This window comes from Prunus mume, linkage group LG1, assembly GCF_029339155.1.
Source record: "Prunus mume cultivar Tortuosa linkage group LG1, ASM2933915v1, whole genome shotgun sequence".
In the NCBI taxonomy this organism is placed as follows: domain Eukaryota; kingdom Viridiplantae; phylum Streptophyta; class Magnoliopsida; order Rosales; family Rosaceae; genus Prunus; species Prunus mume.
The window spans coordinates 28067151-28087112 of record NC_142698.1 but is presented as its reverse complement, the minus strand read 5'-3'; the positions used below and the strand labels follow the sequence as shown (position 1 = coordinate 28087112).

The window sequence follows — 19962 nt, the reverse complement described above, 5'->3', positions numbered from 1 at the left end:
ACTTAATTTTAGTTTTTAGTTCTTCTTTTTTGTTAGTTATTTTATAATAACATTTTCTCTCCTATATTCTTCACCTATTATTATCTTTCTTCCTACTTTTCTCTTCTTTTTCTTTCTAAAAAAACAAAACATTTCTTTTAGTACAAGTGAGTCTAAACTACACGAGATGGAGATTTCTCACACACATACAACTAAGATGCCATGGGAATTCAAACCTATGACCTATGGTATGCAAACTAATGCATTTTTTCATTGGGCTAGACCCCGTTAACCAAAAAAAAAAAACATAATCATAAAAAAAAAAAACAAAACAAAACATAAAAGGCCATATCATATAGTTTTCACCATTATTATATTTCTTCCTACTTTTCTCTTCTTTTTCCATCTAACAAAACAAAACATAAATGGTTAAATGCTAACCCATAATATCACTTTCAGAACTAAATTTGTCACCAACGAGGTCTAACCCAGTAGAAAAGGGTATTGATTTGCAGATCAGATGTCTCAGGTTCAAACCCTCATGACATCTTAGTTGTTGTGTGTGTGAGAAACCCCCCTCCCCACCCCTATAGTTTAGACTTATACTACCAAAAAAAAAAAAATTATTGTCAAAATTAAATATACATACTCTAGTTAAAGAAACAAGCGTTGAAATAAATAATTCATTGCAATCAAAAGTGGTTGAAGTGTTAAACTACAGGAACCAAAAGTGACTTTTAGCCTACTTTTTAATTTCTTTTAACCAAATAAACATATTTCCCTACATATATATAGGTTGTGAAAAAATGTTGCGTCCTCCTATCACTGCCTTCCTCTGACTCTGACTCCGGCGTACCCATTATGCCCATCCTCCCAAAATTCATTTATAATATTCAGTTCTCAATTACATACATATGAACACAACACAACAAATAGCATACTTGTAAAATAATCAACTTCTCAACAACATACCACTTTGACTTCAATGAAGATTTCTCTCTTGTAAAGGAGCTTCGAATTAACCAAATTCAACCAATTATTGGCATGTGTTTATCATATTATCTACCTATAGGAATTCAACCCATTCAAACCAACCAATTACATGCTTTGCTATGGTTGGGAAAAAATTAAAACATATCAACAGAGGAACACAAGTCAATCAGAAACTATAGAATGATTCACTAGGAGTGAAAACTTGACTTGGACCTTCTCTGAACCAGAGAATTGAAAGGCAACAATGGAAGGAAGAAGAATACGTTCACAACTTATGGGTATATCGAAGTTGGAGGTCTTGTGGCAACAATAATGGGAGGAAGAAGACGTTGAGATATTTTTGGTTTTTAGTTTTTAACTTTTTTTGTAAAGTTAAATTTAAAAAGTAAAAGAAAATAGATTTTTTAAAGTAAGTTTTTATAAACCTTTGGATTAAATTCAAGGGTGGGTGACCACAAGTCTTTTGGACTTTTGTGGTCCAAAAGAACGGGACTGTAAAGTATTACTACTTTATATTCCATTAGAGTTCAAATTTAATTACATAATTTTCTCATTAGTTAGTTTATTTGTTAGAAATTCATTTTATGATCTTGAAAGGGTTTTGAACCCAAAGAGAGAGAGAGAGAGAGAGAGAGAGAGAGAGAGAGAGCATATTATTGGGTTAAGAAAGGAAGGTCACTTTTCTTAGAGCATCTACAATAGACTCTTTAAACCACCTCCTTAGATAAATTTTAGGGAGAAATTGGAAAAATACAACTCCAACCATGCTTTATATCCACCTCCTAAAATAAAGAGACCTCTAGAAGCTCATAAATATGAGGATATAGAAAGAACTCGTAGTAGCTCCCTATAATTTAATGTTGCTTTATTTAATGAGTATTTCAAACTTTTAATTAATTTTAACTATTTTTATAATATTTTTAATAGAGATTGACCAATTAAAAAAGAGTTATAACATTTATGACTCCATAATCTAGAGAGTCTAATTGGAGTTTAAATTTTATAGGAAGCTCCTAAAATAACTTTTATATGTTTTTAGCTAAATTTTAACTTAAAAATAGAGAACATGATTGTGGATGCTCTTAGAGCATTCATAATGGGCTCCCTAAATCACCTCATTATACAAATTTTAAAGAAGAATGGAAAAAATACAACTCGAACCATGCTTCATATCCACCTCTTAAAATAGGGAGACTTCTAGGAGCTCCTAAATTTGAAGACAGAGAAAGGACTCATAGTAGCTCCTTATAATTTAATGTTGCTTTATTTATGATTATTTTAAACCTTTAGTTAATGCTAATTATTATTATTATTATTATTATTATTATTTTATAGATGAACCAATTAAAAAATAGCTATAGCATTTATAACTCCCTAAACTAGAGAGTATGATTGGAGTTAAATTTTATAGAGAGCTCCTAAAATAGCTTTTATATAATTTTAGCTAAATTTTAACTAAAAAATAGAGAGCATGATTGTAGGTGTTCTTAATTATATGCGTAAAAATAAAATCTTTGTTGAATAAAAATAATAATAAAGAATGAGGACTTAGTGTTACGAAATGTTATTTAATTGTAAGGATTCCAATCCAAACAAACCATAAGAATCCCAAACCAATAATAAGTTTGATAAGACCACTTCAAACTCCCAAATCTGACCAAAAGAGGTAAAGGCCGCGGTCTATTAAAAATAAAAATAAAACAAACAAAGCTGGAATAAGGAAAAAAGAAAGAAGAAAGAGTAAAATATGAACTAGGATGCTTGACCATAAAAAAGATAAAAATAAAAATAAAATAGAGAGAAAGAAAGAAAGAAAATCAAAGACGCGGTGATGATGGTACGCTTTTCAAGGAGGAAGCTTTAAACTTTGGCGTTTCTTTTTTTTTTTATTAATAGGAAAAACTTTGCCATCTGCGAGCCTTGTTTTCTACTTTGCATTTTCTGCTTTCGGAAAAATATATTTTACGATTAAAACTATTTACTTTTGATAAGAAACAAATTTTTTATTATATTTCTGATTTTTTTTATAGACCTTGTTTCACTTTACGCTCTGAAATTTGAATTTAGGTTTGAACTCCTCTAATCTTCCAATCTGTGTCAACATGCCCCTTTCGACAAGTTTGTTAATTCCTCAGTAAAATTCAAAGACATTTTGTTCATTCAAGTTAGGATTTGATTTGACTTGACTCATTGTTGGCATGTTTACTTACCAGTAATGGGAAGAAAAAGAAAGGGAATAATTTTCAATCCCGACTTCCTACTTACACTCAAGGAATCATTAAATACGTAAAACCCACCTAAACATGTTGATCCTAATTGACTTGACCTGTTCTTCCATTCAAACCCCATTTTAACCCATGGAAGCCTCATTTTCACCAATTTTCACTTTCTTTTGTCCATTAAAAGTAGGATTTGAAGGGAAGAATGGGTTTCACCAATTTTCACTTTTTTTCATGTTCATTAAAAGAATGATTTGAAGTCAACGGGGTCTAATCCAGTAGAAAATAGCTTTAACTTGCAGACGAGAGGTCTCAAGTTTGAATCATCACGACATCATAGTTGTATCTGCATGTGAAAAATTTCCCTCCTTTATAATTTAGACTATCGCTTGTAATTTTTTTTTTTTAAAGTATGATTTAAAGAGAGGAATGAGTTGGGTAAATTAGAATAACGAGTCAAACTAAATCCTAACTTGAATGGAGGAATTAACAAACTTGAAGGAATGGGACACAATAAAAACTCTTATTTTTTTTCACTAAAAAATAATAGTTATACAAGACATATCTTACTACTCTTGTAAAAACTAAACAAAACTTAACTTGTACGTAACTAGTGTACATATTACGTTTTTGAAAACTAGAGGACAAAAATGAACGTGTCAAAGACTCAAAACTCTAATTTCAAAGTCTATGTTACTATGAAAAGCTTTTCAGAAAAATGGAAAATTGAATAGAGTGTTTATCTTATAAAGGAGAAATTATTCGGTGTGACATGAAGAAGATCACGTGGCATGGAAAACAAAAGTAATAGAGACAGGTGATGATGACACCTCTATTTCCATCTTTCTTTTCGTTTCTTTTCTTTTTATTTTTTAGCGTGTAGTTTTTGCTTTTTCTATAAGACCAAACCCAGTAACAAAGAGAAGTTGCCCTCACAAGCGCAGGTCCACAAATTTCAGCATGTTTTTCGGGAAGCAAATATGATTGCGGATGCTCTAGCTAATTTCGGACATTCAATCTCCAACACAGTAATTTGGTTCTCTAATCTTTCCTTCTTTGTTTTTATTGTAAAGTCATTTTTGATATTCAGAATGTTGGAATTCCCTCGTTGGAATTTTATTTTTATTTAGAAAATGAAAAGAAAAAAGAAGTTGGCCTCACGGTTGACTCTAATGTCAAGGTGATTTGTCTAAGTGATTAGATATGTGGAATGTCATCAACGATCCTCAAGAGACATAAAGACATTGATTGAAGCTTTCATAGAGGCACCTATCAACAATTAATCATTTGCTTGTAGCCATCATTTTAAACAGCAAGTACCAATATGAGTGCATTACGGCAGGAGTATCGGGGCATATTTGGTAAAGAAAATACGATTCTTCAAAAGAAAATGTTCAAAAGTTTGTATTAAAATTCTGAAAACAACGTGTGAACTTAAAACTCGAAGACATGGGTTAATGAAAAGGAGAATTAAATTTCAAGGAGAACAAAATAAGGCCAAAATTTTGAGCGATGTATATTTGTATATCTTAGAATGGCATCTTCAACTTTGGTTTTTGATGCTGCCCGAATTGAGCAATGAACCGACGGACCTTACGTGACGGAGAGTTGCAAGTCAAATTGCAAGAACGGCTAGAATTGGCCTAGACAGGTTGTTTGAATAAAATAAGGCTGGAATTTTTTATGGGAACTAGATTAGATTCTCAGGAATATAGTGCATTTTAAGTGCACCATTAGAATTTCAACACTTTAAATTTAAGTGCACATCCTTTTGTTTTCTTCTCAATATATTATGCTATCTGGTTATTGAATGAAATTCCTTTTCATAAAAAATTTGGGTCGTATGATATGAGTAAATGAAATGCTCGTTAAGATTGTTAGTATGAGTGCTCAGAGAAAAAGAAAAAAAAAAAGAATCGATACATCTTTATCTTTTTAATATTTTATAATTAAAAAAAACGTATATCATCATTCAAAAATGTGAATACAGATGTATACGTAAATATATTGCTTCCTTGAAAATACATTAACAAATGCACTTGAAAAACAAATTACAACAAAATTAAAATCCACAAATCGGCCAACACAACCAAAACACCCTTACAAAAACGTAAGCACATAAACACAAAGACAACCAAACGATAATCACTCACTCCACAATGAAACCACCAAAGCACCAAAACGAACACAACAATCAAAGGAAAACACAACCCAAAAGAAAAGGAGGCAGTTACTAGAGAATGAAGACTCCAAACTTCAAAGTAGGGTGGGTGCAGCCTAGTTCAATCTGGTTTCCACCTTGTACTGGAATCGAAATCGATATTATTTAACGATGTTGTTTGGTTTGGTTTTGGTGAATTTTTTAATGAAACCGACAGTCCGATTTAAATCGGTTCCAGTGCAATTTTTGATTTTTTTGATTTCTAACCGTATATTTTATTTATTTATTTTTACAAATTCCAACTAAAATTTTATTTTTTTGAGCTTAAAAATTCACTAATGATCCAATTTCATGCAAAGAGGGATGATTGGACCTAGAAAGAAAAGATACTTTAAAGTTGGGCTAGAGGAAATATTAGTTATGGGATTAGAAATTAAGCATTGGACTTAAATAATTTAAAAATAAATATAAAAAAAATACGCAACCGGTCCGGTTTTGTAAGGTGTGAAACCTGCACCGAAACCGGTTTGAATCGGCTTAGTCTAGTTCGATGCCGATTTGTTGACTTTTTAGTAAACACATTTTTTTCCCGTTTTTTCTATCTGGTGCGACTCGGTGTTTTCCGGTTTTCTGGTCTCGATGCCCACCCCTACTTCAAAGTTAGAGCAAGAGGTAGAGCTCTACAAACCTTTCAAGAGGTCCCCCTCAAGATCTGTGCGTCGTTAGGGAGTTTTTGGGGTATGGAGGGCTAGGGTTTTGCAATAAAGCTTGTGAGTTTGTGGTTCCATCACGAAATTAGCCTGAAATTTGGGCGTGTCTTTAAATTGCTATGGATATCAAACTAAAAGAAAGATGATAGAGGTGAAGGGGAAACTGAAAAGTTAGAGAATAATTTAACTATAAAACAAAGGGTTAACTGTCGATTTACCTCCTGAACTTGTATGCTACTTTCAATTTGCACCCTCAACATTTTTTTTTTTGGAAAATGGAGTACACGAACTAATTTTTATTACCAATTTTCCCCTACCATCAAAATCAACAACATGTCATCCAATAATCCGTCAAATAATTTAAAAAATGAAACAATTAAAGAAAAAGATTTTAAAAAAAATTAATATGGACCACCCTAGAACCCCACCCCCTTTGCAGTTTTCTTCTCCTCCCATTCCTCATGACCACAACCATTCACTCCAGACCAATACCCCTTCCCCACCTCCTTCAATTTTTTTTTACACCTGGACCATTCACCCACCTCCCTATCCTCCTTTCGATTCCCCCATGACCACCACCCTCAAGCTCTAACCCCTAAATGAACCCAGAACCCACAGACCAGACCCATCCTTCCCCCCTTCCTCCCCAAGATTTCTTCTCCCCTCCCCCCTTTCTGGTTTTTTCACCCACAGCCCCTCATGAACCTAGAACCAAGCCACCAACCACCCATTTTCTTCTCCTCCATTCTCCCATGACCACCACCACAAGCTACCCTCCACCCTAGACCCATCCCCCTTCCCCTTCCCCTTTGTTTTTTTAATTACAACAAAAGGGAAAATGTGAAGTGGTGGGCCCCTTTGTTTATTAAAATGAGTTTTTTTATTTATTTTAGATTTCATATTATTTTAACATATAAAATGACTAATTTGCCCTCGTATTTAATGACAAATTGGATGAAATGTTGAGATTTAGACTGTAGGGGGAATTGACAATAAAAATTAGTTTGTGTACTTAATTTTCCGAAAAAAAGTTGAAGGTACAAATTAAAAACAATGTACAAGTTTAGGGAGTAAATTAACAGTTAACCCTAAAATAAAATTGAAGAACTAAAAAGAATTGGTCATTGTTTTTTATTTTGATTTTATGTATCTTTAGACTTAGGGCTCGTTTGTGAGTACTTTTGGGGCAGCGAAAAGCGCTTCTAAATAGGTGAAAACGCTTCTGTATTTTAAAAATTGTTCTTGGCAAAAATTGCAAAAACGCTTTAGGTGAGATCCAAAAGTACTTGGAGTGGTTTTGGAAGAAGCACTTAAGAGATTTTTCTTCTTAAAAGCACTGCAAGACAAAAATGAGGGAAGCACTTGGCTCCCTTTAATGAAACTTTTAAAATGCCCAAAATACCCATATTTAATTTTTTTAAATGCCAAAACACCATTCCTTTTTTTTTTCTTCTCTCTTTTTCTATCCTATTAAAACCAAAACACTACCCACAAAAAGGTCAATAGATGCCAAAACCTATCAGATCCCAAAACACCCATGGAAACCTTTAAGCTTCTATTAATCCATCACTATCTTTATATTTCACAACTTTTTTAAGTCGTGTTTTTATTTTGGGATCCTGTGAATTTTTATTTCTTATGTTTATTATAATATTTTGGGAAAACACTTTTAAATGTGACATCCAAAAGACAAACTGCTTCTTTATAAAAATACTTATGTCATAAGTACTACTGGCATAAGCGTTTTGGAAAGAAGTACTCCCAAATGAGCCATTAATTTCGATCAATGCTTCTTATAATTTTAATTCTTCAATGCTGGTAACGTATGACATGTGTACAACCCAATAAATTTTGCTTGTCAAAATTGAAGGTGTTGATACTTGGAAATAAAATAATAATAAATAAATAAAACATTGAATTTGGAATCTTGAAATCGAAAGTGGGTCCATGGTATAGCCTTTTTTTTTTTTTTTTTTTTTTTTTTTTTTTTTTTTCCTTCCGAAACAAGGTAGAGCTTTCACTCAAAGATGCAGAACTCGGGTTTCTTAGCATGATATTGACTTGGAATTATTATGCTGCGGAGCCCATTTGGGAATTGGTCATACCAATACAAGTCACAACTGCCTTGCAATCCGTTGGATTAGAAATTTAGAATATTATTTCGACCCAAAAAAAAAGAAGAAATTTAGAATATTAATTCTACACCACGTCGACGGACTGAGATGGTTTGGTGGAAAAAACAAACACAGAAAGGTGTGCCTTCCAGAACTGCAGTTGTCATCATCATATTGAGTGGATTGCATGCCATCACTTTACAAATGTTTGGTAGAGCCTACTTCTCTCACCTTAAGGAAAATGCCTAAAATGTTTTGAGAAAAAGAAAGCCTAACATTTGACAGAATTAGGTAATAGCAATCAGTTTAGTTTATAATAATGCTTTTTTTTTTTGCCATAAAAGTAATTTTTTTTAATACAAACGATAGTTTATAAACATTTTTTTTTATAGTATTTCATTTATATTTTACATTTACGTCTAAAAGATAGTTTATAAACAGTTTTTTATATATACTATTTCATTTATATTTTACATTTACGTTTATTAATATGTTTGATTAGATTAAACTTAAGGATACTTGTTTAATATTTCATTACTGTCTTTTTCTATCATCAAAACTGATAATCCAATCCAATATCAATTGGATCAGATCAGATTGGATTTAAACATCTAATATGATTGGATCCGATTGAAAAAATCACAATCAATTTATATTGGATCGGATGTGCATGGACTAAATTGTATCAGTTTTGAACCGACATACACCCTTAATTGTGAGACTCGTTTACATTAAGCTTACAACCCCAAAAAAAAAAATCATTTCAAAACTTTCATTTGTCTACCCAAAAAATAAAAATATATCTGATTTAATATCCACCTTGTGGAAAATAAAGCAGTAAATCTAGTGAGTCAAACTAATTCAACCATCCAGAACAAAACGTTTATTCAAAAGTGGAAGGCGTTGAATGGGCAAAACAAAAACAAAAGCAACGCAAAAGTTTCATTTGCAAGCATGATCAACTTTATTACCAAAAAGAAAAAGGTAAAAAAGAAAAGAAAGAAGAGACTTGACATACCAATTACCAGATTGTCGTATGGAAGAAACTTCAAGGCCAGTGAAGTTGAAATCACAACTGGCCTTCAACCTTTTTTTTTTTTTTTTTGGGTCAAAAGTGCAATTCATTCATAATAAAACTCTCACCCAAAAGCTGGGGAGGAAACAGTACACGATACCAAAGTAACAGCTTACACCATCAAAACAGAGGCAGAGAAGCAGAACAGGTGCTATCTCAGAAATACAGATGGAGTAAGACACACGCTAGGCTTGAAAATAGTGTGGACAAGGGAGGCCATCACGTGACAGAACCGAAACAAGAGAGGGAGGAGGTTGCGACATCCATCGGACGTTACCCACCCTTGCGTTTGACACCTTTGCTGCGGCATGGGCAGCTTGATTTGCCATTCTTGGCACCCAGTTCCAGTGGACATACTTACTGCCCTTGTGGTTAAGTGCGCTTGCACCTACTCCTAGTGGTCTTGGGTTCGAAGGTCGGTACCACATTCTACACAAAACCCAAAAAAGAAGATGAAATCACAATTTAAGGCCCAAAACCAATTTTTATTTTAGCAAAAGCAGAAAGCGATATGTGGGGCGATATGCATAAGTTTTGAAAAAAGCTGATTCTGGTTCAGAATCCAAAAAAGAAAAGCACTGATCAATTGCCATAAATTGCGTGCTTGGAGGAAGTCGCACACTCCCTATTCAATATGATAAGTGCTTCTTCTACCTCGGGCCTCGGTAGTCCCACACGCTCCTTGTTTATAAAAGCCGAAGACGTGTATCTTTAAGAATTTAGAGGCAACTTTGTTTACTAGTCCTGGTAGTCCATGCAACTCCCTTTTTGTTTTCAAATTTTAATTTGAATGTCTTAATAAAAACTGACAATTTGTTTAACAAAACAACATTTACATTTTTTTTTTCTGATTAAAAAGAAAACAACATTTATTACAGTAAACGACAATACTTAGGTGCACCTCCTTATTCATTCCATTATGATTAACGAATATTCACCATACATATAGAAAGCGTTTATTTTCTAAATCAGCATTTAAGATCATCTATGTAAAAGATCAATCATGAGGATCTTATGGTATCAAAATCATTTATTTGTTTGATACATATGAATTACTAAACAATATCCAATTTGATTGAATATTTTTATTTATTTATGTAAAGATGATTTTTAGAATTGTGAAATAAAAAATAAATGGTTCTAATCATGACATGTGTATGACCAAAATTTATTAGGGAGTTTCACTAAAACACCCAAAATGGAGGTTGAAATTATAAAAAAACCTAACACCCAAAACACTTTATAAACACACCCAAAACCCATCATTACACACACTCAAAACCCATTTTAAACACACCCAAAAAGTTGACTTTGGGGTTGATTTTTGTGTTTCTATGTTTAAATAGTCTTGGGTTTTTATAAATACATGTCTAGGATCGTTTATTTATAAATTTGTAAATTTATTAATCACAAACGAGGTGCGACTAGGTATTATCTTGTATGATGTTTGCCTTTGATATAGGATTTAAATATGAACCTCCTCTTATATGATAAAATCACAATTTTCTACCAAGAGAAATATATATTATCTTTCACGGGCCCAGATTTATATTTACCTTTATTGGTGTGCTAAGTGGATTTTTGCCTTTATTGGTCGTCTCCCATGTGTTGTTCTGGAATCCGAAAGGGAAATTAAAAAGCCTCAACAACAAAACCCAGAATTTTTATTGGACGGTCCACCCACGCTGGGCCACGTGGCAGCCAGTAGCCACTAGACCAATGCAAGTGGCACCGTCATTTCCATTGTCCTCCATAAATAGATATTTTAACGGTATAGCCGAGCGGCTATACACTATAAATAGAAAATTTAAAAGTATCGCCGCGCTGCTACTCTAAAAATAGAATAATTTAACTGTACAGCCGTTCGGCTAGTCTTTAAATAGAAAATTTAGAAGTATAGCCGGGCGGCTATACGCCATAGATAGAAATTTTGCAGTATATCCGGACGGCTATACGCTTTAAATAGAAATTTTAAAGGTATAGCCGCCTGGCTATACACTTTAAATAGAAATTTTAAACGGCTATACTCCATAAGTAGTTAAGCCGCCCACTACTTGTGTAATAAGCACAAAAGCACTGAACCCCAGTTTTTCACTGGATTGGGCCACAGATAGATTTCTATTGCACTGGCCCAAGTTTTAAAAATAAAATAACTTAAATGAGATGAAGAACTAATTAGTTTTTTTGTAATTTTAACAAGACTTAACTGTTTTAATACCATTAGGGTATGGTATATTTCACATTGTTTCTGAACCCATATTTTGCGTTCAACTTTGTCCTCTACCATTAGTCCGTCAAAATATCTGTCATACGACTTAATTGCTTCGGATTACTTTGGCTCCCTTGTTAAGTCTGTCAAAATTGCTGTAAGAACTCTAACATTATACAAATGAAACCCATTGTTTTGCTTAAACGTATACCACATAAGTGCCATGTGTGCACAAAAATTATAAAATATTTTCTTTAATAAAACATTAACTATTAAAAATAAGATCTTAAGAAATACTTTTTAAGTGTCATGTATACCACAAAATCAATGTCAATGCTAAACTTACTATCACCTTCTATTTGGATGAAGAAATTGAAAATTATATAAAATTATAAAATGACGGAATTTAGATTTCTATTATTTCAATTCTGGCAATTGAATATTTCAGTGTTTGGATTTATGTATGTCGAATTTTATAAATGACACTATGAAAATTGTTAAATAACACATATTTTGGTGGAAATTAAATTCGGGAATTTGATGCTCCAATTTGTACAATTTTTTCCGTACTTCACTTCAGTTGTCGGGACATTTTGGAAAAGGCCAAAGGAGAGAAATATTTTTAAAAGAAGCCAAAATGGACAAAAATGCCCTTATTTATTTTTGGATTTCCTAAAGAAACCCTTACATTTGCATGTCTTTGATTTGAAAGTTGAGCGGTTTTTCTGCTTTTTTATATAAAAGTTTTGGCTTTTTCTAAAAGTGAGTTTTTTGTGTGGCTAAAACCTAATCTTAAGTTGCTAAACAAGAAAATTGTCAATTTCTCATTTTAAATTTCCAACTTTTAACTAAATTCCGAGTTATTTTTCCTCATTTAAATGGGGAGTTAAAGCTCGTTTGAGAGTGATGCTAGGAAACCTAGAATCCCAAAATCACTTAAGGAGATGTGAGCTTCTCCATACCACCACTTAAAATCACTTAAAGTGATTATATAAAAAATAATTCTCCGTATAAGTGATTATTGTCCTAGCGTCACTCTCAAATGAACCCTCAGTAAAAACCACTCTTAGACAACATCTTCATGCATGCCCCAGATCGATTGCTCAGTAATGCATCGTGTGCTACTACTAGGTTTGGTCTCCAGGAAAAGACCAAAAATCGAAATATTCAAAACCCCCATGATATTACATGCTTCCAGATTACTTTTATGTAGAAGAAGAAAAAAAATTCAATGTTTGTCAATCCGTACAAAAGGCACAAGGCACATTTAACAGAAGTTTTAACAAACGCCTTCGACCTGAACGCACCCCATCAACCACTCTACCAAAATTCTGTCAATCTAGAAATTCTACATGTTACACAGTAAGACCTTGTGCAGCAGCAGCCGCAGGTGACTTGGGCTTAGGCTTTTCCACCACAATGGCTTGAGTGGTCAACACCATTCCAGCAACCGAAGCTGCATTCTGTAAAGCACATCTTGTTACCTTTGCTGGGTCAATAACACCGGCTTCCACCAAGTTCTCGTACTTGTCTGTCATTGCGTTGTAACCAACCTCCCATTCACTATCCTTTATTTTCTCCACAACCACTTCACCTTCAATTCCAGCATTTTGAGCTATTAATGCTGCTGGTGATACCAGTGCCTGCATGTAAATAGATTTGATTTTTAGAATGAATAGGACAGTTGTTGAGAGAATTAGCATAGAATATGGAACTTCTTCCTTCAAGAACAGTAGTAGCAATTCCAAATAACCAGGTAGAACGAAATAGGGAATGATTGTTACCTTCTGCACAATGTCGGCACCTAGCTGCTCATCTGCATCTACAAGTTTTTGCTTGAGTGCAGGGACATATGTTGACAGATGCACCAAGGCGGCACCACCACCAGGCACAATACCTTCCTCTATGGCAGCAAAAGTGGCATTCTTGGCATCCTCAATACGAAGCTTACGGTCCTCAAGTTCGGTCTCTGTAGCAGCTCCCACCTTTATAACAGCAACTCCACCTGATAATTTAGCAATCCGCTCAGCCAATTTTTCTGAGTCATAAACGGAATCTGTCTCAGATAACTCCTTCTTCAGCTGTGCAATCCTAGCTTGCAACTCATCTTTTGATGCTGCATCAGCAATTATGGTAGTGGAGTCCTTTGAGATTGTCACCTTTCGGGCCAAACCAAGCTGCTCAACTGAGGTGTTCTCCACCAGTAGACCCAGATCACTGGCTTGAAACTCAGCTCCTGAATACATACGGAACCAGCTGAATGAGTAATATATCCAAGCAAATTAAGTGTATCTGTTGACACAATTAAAAAAAATATCCAGAATATACTGTAACAAAGTAACCAAGCATTTTGCTCCATTAAATATCCAATCTAAAGAAACAGATACAAGAAAACTCCTTGCACTATTGATATCAAACTTCACTTGTGTTGCTGAGATATAATCTGATATACTAAGCCAAATATTTACCTGTTAAAATGGCAATATCTTGGAGGAGAGCCTTTCTCCTTTCACCAAAACCAGGAGCTTTGATGGCAGCAACATTAATTATGCCCCTCAACTTGTTCACAACAAGGGTCGCCAAAGCCTCCCCAGAGACATCCTCAGCAATTATAAGCAGAGGGGCTCTCAACTGAGTGGTCTTCTCCAAAAGGGGAATTATGTCCTTGATAGCTGTAATTTTCTGGTCAGTAATCAAAACTCTTGCATTCTCAAATTCAACAATCAATTTCTCAGGGTTTGTAACGAATTGAGGGGAGATATATCCTCTGTCAATCTGCAACCCAATGACAAAAATCATCAAGAGACAATAATCATATAATATACAGAAAGGAAAATAATGAAATGCAACTAAGACCATAAAGAAACACACCTCCATTCCTTCTTCCACTTCGACGGTTGTCTCAAATGAGGATGATGACTCAATGGATAGGACACCGTCAGGTCCCACCTTGTCAATAGCATCAGCAATCATTGTCCCAATATACTCATCGTTCCCAGCAGAAATAGTAGCAACAGCTGTAAGCAAAACAATGATCAACAAAGGACGTGGGGTTTCAGTAAATAATTAAACTTGATGAAATACCCTAACACTCGTTACAGCACAGTACCTTTAACATCATCACGACCCTTAACAGGCCTAGACTTATTCTCTAGCTCCTCTATCAGACCATGTACAGTTTTATCAATCCCCTTCTTTATTGAAACAGGATTTGCACCAGAGGTGACACTCAAAAGTCCGAGCTTGATTATCTCCCGAGCAAGAATTGATGCTGTTGTTGTTCCATCACCAGCTGAGTCGTTCGTTTTGCTAGCAACCTAAATCCCACAATTGAAACAAGAGAGCATGGTAAAATAACCCAAAAAATTAGAACTGCCTAACTTGGGATGGTACTACTTTGAAAAATACTATAAACATAAAGGTCCAACCTCCCTAATGAGAGCTGCACCAGCATTTTCCATAGCATCGGGAAGCTCAATAGCTCTAGCAATTGTTACTCCGTCATTCACCACTTTGGGACTTCCATATTCGTCCAAGACAACATTCCTCCCTACAGACACATCAAAATTAAGAATTGCTCACGTTCAAAGAGCATACCATGAAAAGAAACCTCTAATACTAGAAAATGTTTGAAACAGGTTAAGGAGACACTCTTTTTGTCACAAACGCACAACAATGAAATATCCAAGATAGCACCAATGCAACAAGGAAAAGAAAGAAGATACCCCTAGGGCCAAGAGTAAGGCCAACTGCATCAGCAAGCTTATCAATTCCGGCCTGTAGCGCACGCCTTGAGTTCTGGTCAAAAGCTATATCTTTTGCAGCGGCCTTCACAACAAATCGGCCCCTTGATTGCTTGTAATTCACCCTATTATTTTGCTGCTGATTCACCCTCCTTCTCAAACTCTGGCAACGCCATTAATTCACACCAAAGAATGAATTTTTAATATTGACCAAAACGAAGAAAACCCAAAAAGATCAAGGCAAATAAACCTCAGATGCTGTTAATATGACCAAACTACACATAAACATCCTAGATTATTAAACCTGCATATTTCTTCAGTCCCAACAAGAACCAAGTACCAACCACAGCTACCAAGTAATTCAAGCTAAAGGGCTTAAACATATGCTTGGTTCACAAGAAATGAGAGACCAGATGAAACTCAAAACACACAAATTCATTCACCGTCCTCCACAAGCTCCGCTAACACCATTAATTCATACAAATATGGAACTAAGAAGATTGAGCCAAACAAAACCCAAAAAGCTTAAAGCAATTAAACCTCAAATAATGTCAATATGCGACCCAAAAACACAAGCACAATGCCCAGATAATTAAGGGCAGGTAGGTGCAAGCAAAGCTACGAAGAAATTCAAGCCACAGAGGTCAATGTTTGGTTTAGAGGAAATGAGAGACCAAACGAAACCCAATACCCACAAATTCATTCACTTTCGTGATAGCAGACAATTCAAGAAGCCAGTACCTGACTGGGCGAGCAGAGAATGGCAGCTGAAGTAAGAGCGTTGGCCGACGCCATTTTCAGAGCTTCAAGGTCGTGGCTTTGTTAGAGAGTAGAAATGTAAGTGTGCGTGTGGATAAGAGAGGCTCACAGTTTTGTTAGGGTTTTTGCCCGTTTTGGGTTTTATTGTTATGGGAAAGGAGAGAGAACCGACGACGACGTTCCAGAACCGTCTTCTACTTCCAGAAAAACCCTTAGAGGCCTCTTTCGCTTTTAGGCCCAATACTAGCATGCGACATGATAATATCTCTCTGCATATTGGGCCTTAAATAGTTGGGCCCATCTTCTGGTTTGACAAAGAAACGGGCTTTGGACAATTCAATCTCAGCTTGATTTGTTTCTCTCTCACTCTCAGCGTGCCAGTGGAAAATCGAGATCCCTCCAGGAAGGAGGACCGTTGGTGGAACTAGGGTTTCATATTTTTTTGGAGGTTAGTTGATCTATTCTGATTTTCTCTCTGTATTTTAGGTTATTTTCTAACTCTATTGCTCTGTTGGATGATTTGGCTATGTGCATGTTAGGTTTTCAGAATTGAGATTATCAAGGTTTCTCTGTTTTCATTATTTGGGGGAAAATTGGTCTAGGCTGTAGGAAGTTGTTGACTTGGGAGTTGAAAGATGTGATTTTTCATATATATATTTTTTACTGTTTTTGTCATCGTATATTTTCTCGTTGGTATTAAAAACTTGTTTCCTTTTTCTTTTTGTTAATTCAAATGCTTGGGGGATTAGCCTCTCTTGTCTAAACACAGCAATGGAAGTTCGTCAGTTTACTGAGTTTTGTATGAAAAAGATTAATTATTGTTATTAATTATTTTGGAAAATGCATATCTGTTTTTTTGTTTCCCTGCATTCATGTTCCTCTTCCTGAATAAGGGTAGCATTTCTTTGCTTTTCAGGCGAGGCCCTGCAGAGGTTGTCCGAAGAAGAAGACTGCTGGCCACTCTCGCAAGCCTTTGTTTTTTTGCTTGAAAAGATTTTGAGAAAACAAACTGTCTTGTCTCTTGTTTTTCAATTGACGCTAATTCCAAACGATTGCTAATGCTAAATGAATGCCAACTGTCAAGTATGGTTTTCTCAGTTCTTTCTTTATCCTTTTCTCCCATTGTTGATCTGTTATATTTGTGTTCTTATTGTAATCATTCACATCCGAAAGGCTTATGCCTCTTGGTCACAAAACTTACGCCTTGCCTTTGGAGACATGTATTATTACCAGTGTTTTATAAGGAAAAGTCGTTCCTGAGTTTTGCAGCAATCAGATAATAGGCGAATTTTGTAAAAACTCCGTTCTTATTGATAGACAGTACGAAAACATGTAGATATTCATTTAACCTAACTGAGATTGTCATTTGATTCCACATAATTTTGCTTTTATTTACTGAATTTATTTGCTACTTCCCACCACTGTCTGTTGGGGCTTTGTGTGGACTACGCATTCCTATAATGGTTTCTAATTGTAGATTGTATGGCATTTACATTTGTGTGTGGATCTGGATGTTATTCTGTATCTGTTGTACACTTTCTAAAATGCAGCCTTCATATGCACCTGCTATAATGACATTGCATAGTGTTTCCAGAAATACTGTGACCCTTTTTCTCTTGTTACTCAACTACTTACGTTTATTTATTATTATTTTTTTAAGTAAAACTAATTTTGGTCCCTGATTTTTTTTTTACTGTTCAAGGTCAAAAGAAATTAAGAAACCCATATGAGAAGGGAGAAAACAACAGATTTGGAGTTTGAAGCAAGGAGAGAGAAGAAAAAGCTCAAGCAGAAAAGGAAGAAGGATGAACCTGATAGAAATTCCTCTTTGATTGAAGTCTCTGAGGAAAAAATGCATATGCTAGTTCAGGTGCAGAAGTTTGACAAGAATGGTGGAATTAATGAGAAAAGTGGAGAAGGGGCCAACAAGAAAAAGAAAAGGAAGAGGGGAATGGAGGAGGCTGATAGTGAACTAAAATCAAACCTGACTAATGATCAGGAGCCCGAAGATGATTGCGAGAAATCCAATTGGAAAATCACGGAAGAAGTTAACTTTGCAGATAATGAAAAGAAGAGAAAGAAATTCTTTGAGGATGACAAAATGGGTGAGGCAGCTAAGAGATTTCAATGCTCCGAAGACAGTGACGTTGACAACAATGGAGAAGGGGATAAAAAGAAAATGAAGAAGAAAGAGAAGAGAGAAAAGGTAGATGGTGAATGGGTACAGAAGATCATAACTGATGGAAAGGAGGCTGGAGTAGAAAGTGAGCACTCAGATGGGAAAATTATGGAGAAGGGTGGAATCTTGAAGAAAGAGAAAAGAAACCATAAAAAGAAGTCAGGAAGTCAAATGCTGGAAACTGTGGTTGAGAAACTGGGCACAGAAAACAGTAGAATTGAAGGAAATAATTTCTTAGAGAATGACGGTAATGTACAGACAACTGGAGATGAGACAAGGAGCGGTAACATAGAGGTTGTGTATGTAGAAGACAGTAATAAAAGGAAGAAGAGGGCCAAGTCAAAGAAACATGTTAATGTTGGGGACTGCAACGAAGATGAAAAGGAAATAGCCAAGTCAGATAAAGGAAGTCTAAAAACGCCAAAAAATGTTAGGGCTCCCAATCTTTCTGAAAATTCTACACCTAGAAAACCATCAAAAAGAGTGAGTTTTTCTGATGATGTGCAGGTTGTGTATGTAGAAGACAGTAATAAAAGGAAGAAGAGGGCCAAGTCAAAGAAACATGTTAATGTAGGGGACTGCAATGAAGATGAAAAGGAAATAGCCAAGTCAGATAAAGGAAGTCTAAAAGCCCAAAAAAATGTTAGGGCTCCAAATCTTTCTGAAAAATCTACACCTAGAAAACCATCAAAAAGAGTAAGTTTTTCTGATGTTGTGCAGGTCTTTCCCCAATGTGATGCCCCAAAAGATGCAGAAAAGGGCTTAGTACAAGGTAAGCGGTTTTCAGAAGAAGAAGACAAGCTTGTAAAAGAAGCTGTTTTAACATACATAGAGGAACATCGCTTAGGTGATGAAGGCATCGACAAGGTACTCAATTGTAGATCCAATCCCCAAGTCAAAAATTGTTGGAAGGATATTGGGGCAGCCTTACCCTGGAGGCCTTCTAAGAGCATATATTATCGAGCTCATATTTTATTTGAACGAGGCAAGGAACGTAATTGGACCCCCGAAGAGTATGAAGAAGTAAGACGTGCTGCCATGGAATCTAAGGATAAAGGTGAAGCCAAACCCAATTGGAGAAAGGTGGGTAATGAACTGGGCAAACATAGAATTCATGTCAAGGATGCATGGCGTAGAATCAAACTGCCAAACATGAAGAAAGGACATTGGTCCCAAGAGGAGTACAAGACTTTATTTGATTTAGTGAATAAGGATCTGCAGATGAGGGCGTTGGAAGAAAAGAAATCCAAGCATGGCATGCTGCGAGATAATATCAAGTGGGAGTCAATTAGTGAGACTTTAGGCACCAGAACCAATCCCGCTTGCTGCCAGAAGTGGTATTACCAATTAACGTCACCTTTGGTAGCTGAAGGTGTGTGGGCTGATGCTGATGACTATCGCCTACTTTATGCTCTTGATGGCTTGGATGCTTGTTGCATGGAAGACGTTGATTGGGATAATGTTCTTGAGCACAGGTCTGGAGATGTATGTCGTAAGCGATGGAATCAAATGGTCAAACACATTGGTCAGTATGGGAATAAGTCCTTTGCTGAAAAAGTTGAAATTTTGTCGAAACGTTATTGTGCTGATGCACTTGAAGCAAGAGAAGTCTTCGATAGTAAGCCTGCAGTTGACTCAGGTTTATTTGGCATCAAAGTAGCGGATGTACTTGAAACAAGGGAGGAGGCTCTATGATAGTAGCAAACCTGTAGTTGAGTGATGAGGTTTCTTTGGTATCAAGCTGGCTGTCTTTTCTTGTTTTGATTTTTCCTTTTCCTTTTTACGTTTTTATGAAAGATGAAAGGTTAGTGTTGAAGAACA

General features: G+C 35.3%; 2 protein-coding genes and 1 long non-coding RNA gene across 6 annotated transcripts; 1 reads left to right on the top strand and 2 right to left on the bottom strand.

Moving 5' to 3' along the window:
- Positions 1–9239: 9239 nt before the first annotated feature.
- LOC148921499 (uncharacterized) lies at positions 9240–10112 on the bottom strand. Its single transcript, XR_016124138.1, has 2 exons — positions 9906–10112; positions 9240–9680 (listed from the first exon to the last, which is right to left on the bottom strand). It is a non-coding gene; the product is annotated as an uncharacterized LOC148921499 (long non-coding RNA).
- A 2512-nt stretch (positions 10113–12624) lies between these two features.
- On the bottom strand, positions 12625–16160 carry CPN60A (chaperonin-60alpha). The gene is made up of 8 exons (XM_008227930.3): positions 15945–16160; positions 15186–15366; positions 14889–15010; positions 14570–14777; positions 14332–14477; positions 13929–14235; positions 13245–13696; positions 12625–13103 (listed from the first exon to the last, which is right to left on the bottom strand). The coding sequence occupies exons 1-8, from the start codon at positions 15996–15998 to the stop codon at positions 12816–12818; spliced, it is 1758 nt and encodes a 585-aa protein (XP_008226152.1). The 5' UTR covers positions 15999–16160; the 3' UTR covers positions 12625–12815.
- A 132-nt stretch (positions 16161–16292) lies between these two features.
- Positions 16293–19962, top strand: LOC103325712 (uncharacterized). 4 transcript variants are annotated; one of them, XM_089045946.1, is made up of 3 exons: positions 16293–16410; positions 16879–17045; positions 17665–19962. In XM_089045946.1, the coding sequence occupies exon 3, from the start codon at positions 17689–17691 to the stop codon at positions 19834–19836; it is 2148 nt and encodes a 715-aa protein (XP_088902072.1). In that variant the 5' UTR covers positions 16293–16410; positions 16879–17045; positions 17665–17688; the 3' UTR covers positions 19837–19962. The 4 variants fall into 4 exon arrangements, with proteins under 4 accessions (XP_088902072.1, XP_088902080.1, XP_088902077.1 ...); XM_089045954.1 differs by lacking the exon at positions 16879–17045 and having other exon boundaries at positions 16313–16410; XM_089045951.1 differs by having other exon boundaries at positions 16399–16448; positions 16879–19962.